Below are 13,551 nucleotides of genomic sequence, written 5' to 3' on the forward strand. Positions count from 1 at the left end.
GGCCATTAAATATAGTTATTCTTAAAAAGATGCTAGAGTTCTGACTTCCTAAAACTTATTCTGCTAAGGACCAAGCCAAATCCTAGGAAGACAAAACGAGAAAGAGTGGGGCCACAGACGAACTCCTTAGCATCAGTTCTAACTGAGCACCAACACAGCGTCCTTTCACATCAATTTCTGACTAGTTGTTAAGTAAAAGATCATGCCTTCCATTTGGAAAATGTTGGTATATTAAGATTGCCTTTCTCTATTAGATAACTATTTTCCAACTTGGTTTTAAATTAGAGGAAGTAGGAACTGTAAAAATAGGAATATAAACAGAATGTAAATCAAATGAAGTCCTTCTACAAATGTTTTATCTCAATTTCTTATTTTTCCATGTAACAGATACAAAAAGAATGCTTTCTGTTTCGTGGTATTTGTTATATATTATCGGATGTCAGATTTTAAAAATTACCTATTTACTTCGTGTGTATTTATGTGGGCAATTGTATACCAGAAGATGCATGTGGAGGTCAGATGACAAGTTACAGGAGTTAGACTATCACGTGAGTCTCCAGAATTGCATTCAGAATTGCTTGGTGGCAAGCCCTTTTACTAGATGAGCCATCTCACTGGCCCAGACGTCATATATTGATGGAGAAAGAGGCATTAAAAACAATCTACAAATTATGAGGGGTGAGTAGAGGAAGGACAGGAAATCCCGGCTTCAAGAAGTAACATGTAACAGGAAATATCTAAACCTTTTGATGTCTCAGCACAGCATCCCAGGTCCCTTACAAGCTCAACTCTACATCTCGCTAGTCTTATCTCCTGCAGTCCGTCATACAGTCATTCAACAGACCTCACACAGCACATGTATACCTCTGAGCCTTTATATTTGCTGATTTCTCTGCTTGGATGGCCTTCCTATTCTTTCTATCAGAAAATATCTCGCTCTACTCATTTGCCAAGATCCGGAAGAGTTCTTTGAGTTAGTAGTACACTACACTCAATAGATTTACTTTATAGGATTACTATCATGCAATGGTATTGCTTACACTCTGGAGTCAAACTACTTGAGATTGGAAACTGACTGCCATTTTTTAAAACAACATGATTTCATAAATGTGTAACTTCTCTGTGACTCATTTTTTCATCTCAGATAAAAAATAAATATATAAACCAGTTATGAGAGCTATCATTAGCAATACATGATTTATCTAAATATTTAAAATATATACTCACATAGTTGGTAATTCATTAATGTTCCTTTAAATATCTTAATGATTATTATACTACAATTAAATATGATAATAAAATTGTTTATTTAGCTCTCTCAAACTAGACTTTGAGACCTTTATAAATATAAGAAAAAAAGTCTTTGTCCTTATATCCCCAAGGCCTGGGCATAGGCCTGGGCACAATTTAGGCAATCTAAGATATTTGTCTGATAAACAATTGAATTCTTCTGCAATCTCTTTTGTTTGAGAAGTTAGGAAACAGAACTCCCAATGGAGGGCCTCATTTTGATAAGCCTTGAAGTCTACTGTAGAAACACACAGCATCATAACTACTATGCCGGGCAGCAGGTAGAAGTTCATCAGAGAAGAGCTGCAGCAGGAAAAGTGGCAAGCCAAGCTGTCCTTAACCAGCCTTTTCTATAGCCCTATGAAATCCTGAAAAGTAGGCAGATATATAGGAGAGTATATACTACAACTACATGGCATTTCCATTTGGAGGCAGATTCATGTCAGAGGCATTTTAGCTGAAATTTCCAGCTACAAATGGATTCTCTGGTTAATACACGTGCACAAAATAAAGTACTGACTCTCAGGCAAGTTTCTGAAAACCAATTACTTTAGCAAGGAGGCTAATTTGGTACAGAGAGGCAGCACAATGCGTAGCATAGTTTCACTATCCACCTGGCTAGAGGAAGAGACAAACAACCCAACTCAGCATGGGAAAACAAAGCAAGCCCATGTTCTATACCATGGAAATGTCAGTTAAAAGACTCCAGGCTGAAAGGCAACTTAAATGTTGGAACCTTACTTTGCATAATAAGCAGCCCAGCAATTTCTACTCTACACACAAATATCAGAGCCCCTTTCTTCAGCTTTTAGACAAGCCTCCAAGGATGAAGAGAATGCAACAACCAAACCATCAATTTGCAATCTGACAAAAGAAATGTGTGTATCAGTGACTTCCTAGAGTATCTTGAAATAAATGAATTAAGTCAGAAAAAAATATGGTTATTCATTTTGGGAAGGTGGAATATATAGCATGCACCTTCAGGGTAATTTTTTTATTTAATTAAAATTAAAATATAACTACATTATGTCCTCTCTCCTACCACTCCCATGCCTGCCCCACAACCAAACAAAATAATGGCCTCATCTTCCTTAACCATTGTTGTTACTAAAGAAACAAAACTGTGATTTACAATTTTTAAAATTACTAATTAAAACATTCACAACTAAAATTAATAAATATTCCCCAAAGACTACGTGCTAGATAGAAGCTTGGCTGCCAACTCCGGCACTACTGGGAGGTAGTGCATCCTTAGAAAGTGAGGTCTGCTGAAGAACCGGGTTATAGTAGTGTGCCCTCAAGAGCTATTGAGATTCTGGCTCTTTTATATTGTCTCCCAGGCACCAAGAGAGGAAGTTTCCTTTACTATCCACCATGATGTACTATCTTGTCACAAGTCCAACCAAGGACAAGGCAGCCCATAACAATGGATTAAAGCCTCTGAAACTGTGTTAGGAAGAAGTAACTTTCTTCCCTTAGTGGGTACTTTGTTGCACAAGGGAAAAATGACTTAACACAAACCCCCAAACTTGGTAAAGGTAGGATAGGGAGGTGAGTGAGAAATAACAGTATACAAGGTTAAGTGACTTGACCAAGGTCACACCATTGGTTACAGGCACAAACAAGAGAAGAGTTAATGCCTTTTGTTCTTACTCTCTGCAAACATGCTTCCTATTTGATCACACAATCAGCATGGGTCACATTCACAATGATCTCAGCAGGCACTTTATGCCTGAATAACAAACAGCCAGCTTTGAAGATGAAAATTCAACAGAAGTTCCCCATATAGCTGATATTATTAAAAAGCCATTTTCCTCTTAGTTTAAAAAGAAAAATCACAGAAAACCTCAACAGCAAATCAAAATTTAATCCCGATCTTGCTCCTTTTCCTCTGAACACAAGAGTTTAAGGGTCTTTCTCTGCCTCTGGCTGACTCCCACAAAACAATTGCTTTCACACCAGCTGATCATACTACCACCCTCTCTCCTCAAATACATATTACTTCTCAGCAGGCTTCAGCAGGAGTAGAGAAGAAGCCAATCTGTGAGGCAGTGAACACAAGATCTCCCATAATAGTATAGAGAAGACAGAAAATTGCAGTCAAAAGTGTAAATTGCTTTTTTGCTTGAAGAAAAAAAAAATCATTCCGGGCTTCAAAGACACCTTCTTACAAGATGACTCCATAGTAGTTAATATCCATGGTCTACATATTAAGTCTACCATACCCTCTGAGGATCCTTGCCAGTCGTATGGCTATGTATCAAGATCTGAGGGCTAGCTAGCTAACACGCAGCAAGCAATAGGCAACTATCCTGTGACGTCAAACAAAGGCTTGCTTGGCTCCCCAGAGAATCCTCTTGGTACTGGTGCTCAGGAGACATTGTGGGGATTAAACAGATATCCCTGGCTAAGCACAGGAGCTAAGGACAAGAGAAATCATTTTCAGAAAACAGGCCACAGCAATTACACATCAGTGAACCATGATCCCCAGGCTACAGGAAGTAGACCAAGGTGATCCTCAAAGGACTGGGTGTGAATTCTCTTGGTTTTCACACTGGAGTCACAAAGAGCCTTGTGTTTGCCTTCTGCACACAGTCCAAATGAGCCCCAAAAATCAGATCAGACTCACTTCCTAGTTCTGCTACTTACTAACTAGCTTGTGATCTGAGAATTTAGTATGTCCTCATTTGACAAATGGGATAATTATATCATAAGATTTGCATGAAGTTAAATGAAGATATAAGTAAGGACTTTGGACATAATAAACTTCAGTGCAGGGTATCTGCAATTGTTAATTTGCTAGACAACTATAGAGTAAAACTTGGTAGAGAACAGACATAAACAAAAGCACAGTATCTGGCTGTATCTTATCAAACGGCCTGGAAGGTCAAAACTGGAGGGAAGAAGGCAAGAAGACTCCAGCTGGTGGAAGGGAAGAACAATCTATTCTACAGGATACAGGATTTTCTTGTTCCTTCCTCAGTAGAGGATGATTGGATATGGGACTCTTTACGCAGGGAGACCTGCTTTTCGTTCCTTGTTCCTTTACACATCAAATTCTCGTTTAATCTCTCAGCAACACAGAAAACTTTGGAAAAAAAATTCTCTTTGGCTTGTTGAAATGGTAAAATGTGTATCATAAATGAAAGAAATTTTAGATCAAAGGCAATCTGCCCTGAAGTGCTAATTGGAATATATTGAGCCAAATGGTAGTTCAACACAAATAAACATGAATTTAAAGGTTAAAAAGAAAATAAGAATCCTCTTCCCTCTTTTTGCCAATGCAGAACATGCTCTCAAGTGCACACAATACTGAAAAAGGTTTTGTCAAGTCCTAGTCCAAGAGAATTCTGCTGACATCCATGGCAGACTGGCTTGAGGGAGAGAGCTTGACATCTTAGTAAAGAAACTCTATATGCCTTGTCAAAATGACACTAAGGTATCTGCAGTTAAACTTGAAAACTAGTTTCTCACATCTCTGCATGTATCCTTATGCTCTCCTAATGAACATGACTTTGGAATGTAGCCATACACAATGGAAATGTTCAGCCGAGTCAAGCTCTGTCAGGATAGAAAAGCCATTTGCTATCCCATGGAACCTATTACTTCTGCTGAGCTCTTGTTTCTTAGCATGGTCTTGCTTGAACTCTCTTTAGGGAAAAGAAAGTCTAAAGCTGTGTCTGAGCTAGATTTCAAGAACCTAGAGAATAAAGGGGCGAAGTATCATGGAGAATTTGGTGTCCAAACCATATCATTACAAGTCTAGTGCTATTGCTTAGACATGTTCTGTCCTTGAGAGATTCACATGCTGAACATTTGTCCCCAGTGTGGCCATATCCAGAAGTAATGTAATTTGTAAAGGGTGAAGCCTAGTGGAATGTAACTTGGCCACTGAGGCACCATCCTGGGAAGGAATTAATTTAGTCCTATGGAGTTGGATTAGTGCTAAGAAAATGAGAGCCCAAAACCTCCCCCTGAGCCTTTCTTCTGCACATATTCAAACTACTATGATGCCATGCACAATTAGGTCCTCACCAGCGCCAATCAAATAGTGGTGCCTACAACCTTCAGAACTACAAGCTAATCAATATCCTTATGTAGCACCCACTCTCATGGATTTTGTTGCAGAACACAAAACAAAACTACATCATTTAGTCAATTTACCTATACTTATGATTGCCTCCAGTCCATTTTCTACTCTGAAAACAAAGCAGAGACATCTAAAGTGCAAACCTGTTCAGGCCAATTTTTGTTCAAAGTGCTGTTTCTGCTCTTTTTGGGAAGAATCTCATGTAGCCCAGGCTAACAAGGCTTGCCTCAAACTGTTGATCCTTCTGCCTCTATTTCTTGAGTGCTGGGATTACAGGCCTCTGTGGTTTAAAATTCTTTAATGGCTTTCCACTGACTCCAGGAAAGTGCAAATACCCAAAGAAGGCTTCTAAGGCCAAAATTATCACTGTGTGCTTTTTATCTTCTACTTTCTCTTGTCTAGGGCTTTTATATAAGAACTTTCCTCGACCCACAACAACTAACCCATGCTCATCCTTTGCCCAGCTTCTCATCTTCCAGACATACCCTTTTCTGTTAGGAACTCCCCATTCATTCAATTCATCCATTCACATTCATTCACTCTTCTTTCCTTCTTTCACCTCCCCCCTTTATTTTCCTTCCTTCCTTCCCCCCCCTTCTGGTTTAATCCTTTCCTCAAGCAGCTTGAACTTCCCTTAACCACAGCATTTCTTCCATACTTCTGCTTTACAAGCTCACCTCTTCTATCTAGACTCTAAATGCACCAAAGTAGGTACCACGTGTGCTTTAGTCACCATTATGGGTAAAACAGTGTGTAGCACAGTACCTGTGCTACAGCAGGATCATAAACATATATTTTTAATGTTTACTTCTTTATTTTTATATGTAAGTGATTGCATGAATTTATGTGTATTCCATGTGAACAGGAACCTACAAAGGCTAGAAGAGGGCATCAGATCTCCTGGAATTAGAGTTACAGATGGTTGTGAAGTGCCGTGTGGGAGCCATTATTTCTCCTAACTGCTGAGCCATTTCTTCAGCTCCCACAAACACATTTTAAAGGAATAAGAAAATGGGAAGGAGCTAGTGAGGGAAGGAACCATAATATAGAACAAACCTGTTCCTGAAAATGTTTTAAGGTAGAATCTGAAGGGATTCTCTGAGGCTCTGTAGGTTTAATGCATGATGCTTCTGGCTTGAACCACAGCAAACCAGAGCTGTGTTACTTCCCTGTAGTTCTAAAGTGGAAGCTGAGAATTACAGTTTTTAAGAGAAGGAAGTACCAAAAGATGCAGATCCAGGACATCATTTGGAACATCTTAAGAAAGAGGTTCAACAGTGCCAGGTATGGGTTACTTCCTTTTGATCAGTGGAGTCCCATAGACTCTCCCAAAACATTATAGGCTATTGGCATTGTTCTTGGTTACTCTCCAGAATTTGATGGTAGGAGCTATTGTTGAAGATACCATATATTTGAGTCAGTAGATGTAGAGAAATTGAGCTGGCACTGACCTAGAAGCTTCACCTCTAGTGGCTAGCTTCCACAGTATTGGAAGATACCATACAGGCTACTGGAAAATGATGTACTCAATAATCTATCTCGCTGTAAATCTTAGAAGATATGCCCATGGGGAATAGTGGGACCAATAATCCAGGAGTAACTGAGCATTTTTCTGGTTGGATTTAAGGCCCAATCCACAAAATGGGCGTGCCTGCTACTGTTAACTGAACCAAGAATCCACAGCTGGGTAGGCCATAAGCCTGAGGGGAGAACCTACTATTATTCTTAACAGACATAATTTTAAACTGATCCCTAAATATTTATCTTGATAGCCATAAATTAGTACATTTTAAACCTTTATCAGGGAAGCTTCTTTTTGCAGCAAATAGTGATGAATATAAAGACTCACAATTGATCAAGATGCAGAGACTAAGAAGAAACCATACACTGCTCAACCTTAAATGGGACATTTGTATCATATGCCCGTCTCTGCAAAAGCCTCAGAGGATCACTAGAGAACAGGGTGGAAAGATTGTAAGAGCCAGAGTTAGTGGAGGGTTACTGCAAAACAGTGTTTCAGGACATGACAGCCCACTACATGCATGTGCAAGGACTGCACGAAATCAAGCCAGCCAAAAATCCCAGAATGGATAAGCGAGAGGCTCACAAAGTCCTACCCTTAGGTGAGGAACTATTGGCAATTGCTGGCTGCTGGGGGAAGAAAACCATCAATTTTCTTCTGGCTTGTGACGTTTGATAGGTTGCCCACGTTCCACAGGATGGTCCTATACCCAGGCACACACTGGCAGCACTAAATGGACTCTGGGTTTAAAAGGAACACAAGAAGTTGGAAGGTAAAAGTGATTGTGGGGATATGGAAAAAGTTGGAGAGGAGGAAGTAGGGAATAGATCTGTCAAAACACATGTATAAAATTCTCAAACAATACATTTAAAGTGGGGGAAAAGTTCAAAATGTGATAATCAGCTTTAACTGTCAACTTGACAAGATCTAAAATTACTTATTAGACAAACCTCTATGTAAACTTGGGAGGGAACATTTGGGTTAGACTGGCTTCTGAGCATGCCTGTAAGGCACTATCTTGATCAGGTAAGTGCAGTGGAAAGGCCTTCCCACTGTGAGTGGCACCATTCCCTAGTTGGGATCTCAGACAATATAAAAATGAAAAGGTGGGGTGAGCACAAGCATTCACTGCTCTTTTCTTCTGCTGCAGATGCAATGTGGCCAGCTGCTTCAAGTTCCTATTGCCTTGACTTCCCCATCATAATGGATTGTACCTTGAACCCTTTCTCTCTTAAACTGCTTTGGTCAGGGCATATTTCATCCCAGCAACAGGAAAAACAACAAATAGCACCTAAGACAGGACCAAAGAGGAACTATATTCGTTGGTTAGAAATAAAACCAGAGTGAAAAACTGGCTCCATGGGCAATCTTGGACAGTTTGTTTAGGTTTAAGAATGGAGCTACATTAGTAAATCTGGCACTGAGTTCTGAGGAACTCTGGTCTCTTTAGAAGCCGCTCAGGCTCTACTAGGATGAAGTCAGTGGTTCACCAAGGGATATTAGTTTTAACTCCACATAAAGAAAAATGGTTTATACTCATTGAAGTTCTACTTCAAATTCATCAGGGAGGCAGTGCTTGTGGTTAAAATAAAAGTTCAAATAGCAGAGACCCAGACACCTTTCTGATATATCTCCCTGTCTTAAGTCCTTTAGTCTCCATGACAGATGGGGCCTGCCTGGACAGTACTGTATGCTTGATGGCACAGCTGCAGCATTTCCTAGTCTTTTCTCACTACTCAAGCAAATGGAAAGAGAAGAAATGAAAGTCAAGTCCAAGTTTACTATAAGGCTGAGGCAATAATAAATACTCTCTTAAATTTCTTCTGTTGACATAGAAAAGTACAAAGGCCTCCTCCCCCCTCCTTAAATAATTTTTTTTCTTTCTTTTTTCTTTTTTTCCGAAACAGAGTTTCTCTGTGTAGCTTTAGAGCCTGCCATAGAACTTGCTGGACAGTCTGTAGACCAGGCTGGCCTCAAACTCAGAGATCCACCTACCTCTGCCTCCTGAGTGCTGGGATTAAAGGCGTGCGCCTGCAACCACCACCACCCGGCCAAATGTTTTTTATACCTATGACCTAGTATTTATTTTGACATTCATTGTGACAGAAATAATGCAGTCTAGAGCACATTCACAAAATCTAATTTCTGTCAAAGAAGAACACTAAGTTTAGTAGCTCCACTTGATAGTCTAATATCATTCAAATATAGAGCCTGTTCTTCTTAACAAGGGACTCTGAATGTGCTAAAGAACAAAGCAAAGTCTCTGTCACCATATACTTTCAAGTCTACCTTTATCTGAAGTTTACAGGCAGAAAATGACACAGACAGGGAAGGTGATGGGAGTCCTACAGAATAAAGGCCTCACATCCCTGGATTAAGACAGATATTCCTTTTCTCTGCTGTCTTTTACTTATCTATAGTTCAGGAGGCATTAGAAGGTCACAAATGTCATTCCACTTCTGAGAATAGACAAGCAGCAAAAATGTAATCTTACCTGGGTCCTTCTTCACCCTGAAATAAATAGAAGAAACAGTGTTAGAAATCAATTGTTGGTAAAAACTGGTTGAGATTTCTTTAATTTTCCTCTTCATGCCCAAACCAAAAGCAAGGTTGTGTATTTATCTTAACAAAGACAAACCAAAAGATGTCTAAGAGCTAAGACAAGGACTAATATATCCCTATGTTCAAACTGCCCAGCAGAGATGGGCTAATAATTTGCCATTGCAAGCATGAAATGTAAACGCACAGACCTAGGAGGTCTAAATAATAGTCTTGCTTTTTTATTTCTATGGCTGACAGTATTTAGTTCTGAGCAAACCAAGAACCCCAAAATAGCAGCAGGTCTTGGGCAAAACTGACCAGCTCCGAAAGTATCAAGCTGCTTTCTTCAAAAACTTAATTTCTGTCTTGGTCTAGCATTTTTTCTTCAAATATGAACACAGTGGTTCTAATACACAGCATATTGAGGTAGGAAGAGTTCTAAATTAGGACTCAGGAAATAGAGATTCTAGTTGAATCCTGAGACTTATGAGAATGTGCTACTGGGACACACTAATTGGTTAAAATGACCCTTGGTTTCCTCTTCTGTAAATGAGTAGTCTGAGCATTGGTAATCTACCTCATTCATTACCCAAACATTATTTTTCCTCTTTTTCTTATTCATTCTGCAAAAATGTGTATTTTTTTCTAGGTGTTTCATTTTCTTGACCTAACTTATCAGTAACCCTCACAGCAGATTATTTGGCATCTCCCTCTGTAACAAAATGAGAGCTTTCAAATGATTTTGAAGCCTTTCCCCAGTTCATTCATCCTTCTAGTGACCAAGTACCTTTCATACTCCCTTCTTCAGTAATTTAGAGTTCATTTCAGTAGAGCACGTACCTTCTGGTTGTACTCCCCAGAGAATCAATTAATAAATGATTACAACTTGTATAAGCTGGAACCAGACACTGTGGGTTCAAATCTTGGCTCTATCACTTACTTGCTGTGTTACTCTAGCCATGTTATTCTGCCTCTTTCAGATTCAACCTCCTAGTTTATAAAGTGAGGTAATAACAGTCTGTGAATCAATAGGATCAATATGAGGATTAAATAATGCTCAAAATTGCCAAGCATACATAGTGCCTAAGAGGACACTGTTAATAAAGGTTACTGATTAATACCAATAGTAATTTTGTATGGATCATTTAAAAAAAAAGTGTGTGTAAGTGCTTAGGACAATGATCTAAATGTCTATGAGCTCTCAACAAGGAGCTCATGTACACAGAAAATAAACTAAGTATGTTATGGACTCCACTGAAGGCATAAACAGAATGACCTCAGGGACAAAAGGGAAGAGAAGGTAACATATACATTGATACTTGAGATAAACAGGATTCTCCCAGGCTGACAATACTAAAAAGTGGGAAGAAGACTGGACTAACAAGAGAAACGCCATAACAGTTTTTAATTAATATAGCCACAAGTTAGTTCGATAGATAGATAGATAGATAGATAGACAGACAGACAGACAGACAGACAGATGATTGACAGAACAGTAAGAAGAACACTGGAATAACAAGAGCAAAGACATGATAGTTTAAGAGATAGATGATAAGATAGATGAAATGAAGGGAGGGAGAGAGGGACAGAATCTGGGTTCTGTGGAACAAGAAAAGGAGCATGTGCCTATGTATTCTGGGCAGTGTGGGAGTGGGGCTAAGGGTAGTGTGGGGTTAAGAGTGCACGTGGGATAAAGACAGATTACCAGACATTAGGCCTGTAAAGGAAGCTCCAGCCAGGAAAGTGATTCAATCATTCTATGTACTGGCAATTGAAAAGAAGGGCATTTTAGAGGACTACAGAGAGTCTGAATATTTTAAGGGCACTAATCATTTGTACTTCAATGAGAGCAGGGGGCAAAGTAGTAGAAAGTAGAAAAGCTGATGATACAGGGGTGGTATAAGTTCCATTTTGATCAACTTATACATCCCAAGAGTACCATAATACAGCAAATAAAGTCATATAATTTAAATTTCATGAGTTATATAACTACCAATGACACAATTAAACCTCAACACAATTTTCCAATTATCTTTGCTATTTAAACATAACCACCTAAGAGAACCTTGTAGGAAAATACATCTAAACATTCTCCCGTGGTTTAAAGCAAGTTCTCTTCACAGCCACACATCTTGGTACAATGGTTATGAAATGGGATTTGTGTATTTTCATGGTATACATACCCTCAGTTCTAGCACTTAAGGCTGAGGAAGAAGGATGGTGAATTAGAATCTTACCTACATAGGAAGGCTTGTATAAGATTGAGTAGGATTTCTGAGTTATAAAAACAATCTCACATTAATCAGTCCCAGGATTATAAAGTTTGGTAATAACATTTCCAGATTCAGTTTTCTAAACAAGTATGGAATATAGTATCCAATAATGGGGACCATGACTGAGGTTCTTCTGAATTACTAATTGATACTGTTTATCAGGGAATAGGAGAGGAAAGAAAAGGCAGTTTTGTTGTATTTCCACCTTTCTCCGAAACAACAGTCACTACTACAAAGCATGAAGAATGCCAGAACAAAGGTTTCACTACTGAAAATGAACAAATGGATGAAACAACAAGCACATTACAAAGTGTAAGTCTATTTAGACGACTTCACCAGGCATCCAGATGGCTATAACTTGCTGGTAGAAGATGTGCACATGCTGGTCCTGCTACCCCAAATGTTCACTGTGGTGATATATTGTGTACCCTAATAAATCTTGCCTGGGGATCAAAGGACAGAGCCAGCCACTAGATTAGACACAGAGGCCAAGCAGTGGTGGCACACACCTTTAAGCCCAGCATTTGAGGTCTCATGCCTTTGCAGGAAGTAATATGGCAGAACAGAGAAAGGCACATAAGGCACAAGGAAACATGAACTCAGTCTCTTTAGGCTGAGAATTTCGTAGACGTAAGAGCTGACTGCTCTGCTTCTCTGATCTTTCAGCTTTCACCCTGATATCTAGCTCTGGGTTTTTTTTATTAAAAGACCATCTAAGATTTGAACAACAATTCACCTCTATCATGAAAACTTTGCTAATTCTAGGTACTCCATTAAGATCAGGCCTGACTCAGTAACTTCCTCACTGAGAGCTTGGGAAAATAATGCTCTTTCCTACTCTTTGTGTCTGTGGAGTTCATTCTTCTCACCTAGCAGCTAAAGAAAACTGAGGGTGGCAGCACCACATGGTGTCTCCCTCAATGGATTTCAACCATTTGAAAACGTTTTGTTCATATCTAGGGTGCATAAGTATACAGTAAATAATTACTTAGGAGTTTAGGCAAAGATATAGTAGAACTTAAGATTAATTTCTATTGCCATTAAAAGTTAATTCTGATTACAAATATCAGAAGTGACTTGTTAGATTAAGCAATATTCCCAAATCCCTCCTTTCAACATCATGAATGCTCTTGGATGGTACACTGCACCCTAATGTGACCTTTTCTTTCTACTTCCACCAGTGGAAATAAGGCTCACTAAGTTCAAGTTGAATCCCAAACCGCTTATTCAGGTAAACCTGCAATCATCATGACAAGCTAAATAACAAAAATGAATGTAAGAGAAACAACTGTGGTGGTATTGTGTGTTCCCCGAAATAAACTTATCTGGGGTCAGAGACCAGGACGGCCACAATATTAAACATGAGGATAGGCAGTGGTAGCACACGCCTTTAATCCTAGCATTTCAGAGACAGAAATACCTCTGGATCTCTGAGTTCAAGCCCATATTAGAAACAGCTAGGCATAGCGACACACACCTTTAATCCCAGAAATCCAGCTTTTAATCCCAGGGAGTGATGGCAGAAAGTAGAAAGATATATAAGGCATGAAGACCAGAAACTAGAAGCATTTGCCTGGTTCAGCATTTGGCTGGTTAAGCTTTTAGGCTTTGAGCAGCACAGTTCAGCTGATAAAGAATAGAAACAGAAAACAGAGAAGGGAATACTTCTCAGTTTGAATTATGAAGCAAATGTATACCTAATACCAAAAACTGACAAAAACATGGACATAAAAAATTATACATCAATATCCCTTATGAAAAGTCATAAAAACTCTTAAATTAGCAAACTGAATGTAAGGTTAGTTTAATATTGTAGGATTAGTCAATGTAGTTAA

General features: G+C 39.0%; 1 protein-coding gene across 1 annotated transcript in view; it reads right to left on the bottom strand.

Moving 5' to 3' along the window:
- The window catches only part of Trim44 (tripartite motif containing 44), a 106,965-nt gene that overhangs the window by 43,982 nt on the left and 49,432 nt on the right, over positions 1-13,551 (bottom strand). The window contains exon 4 of the mRNA XM_036184488.1: positions 9,397-9,413. Within this exon, the coding sequence (XP_036040381.1) occupies positions 9,397-9,413 (17 nt within the window). The remainder of the gene's footprint in view (positions 1-9,396; positions 9,414-13,551) is intronic.

The sequence above is a fragment of the Onychomys torridus genome, chromosome 4, assembly GCF_903995425.1.
Source record: "Onychomys torridus chromosome 4, mOncTor1.1, whole genome shotgun sequence".
NCBI classification, from domain to species: Eukaryota; Metazoa; Chordata; class Mammalia; order Rodentia; family Cricetidae; genus Onychomys; species Onychomys torridus.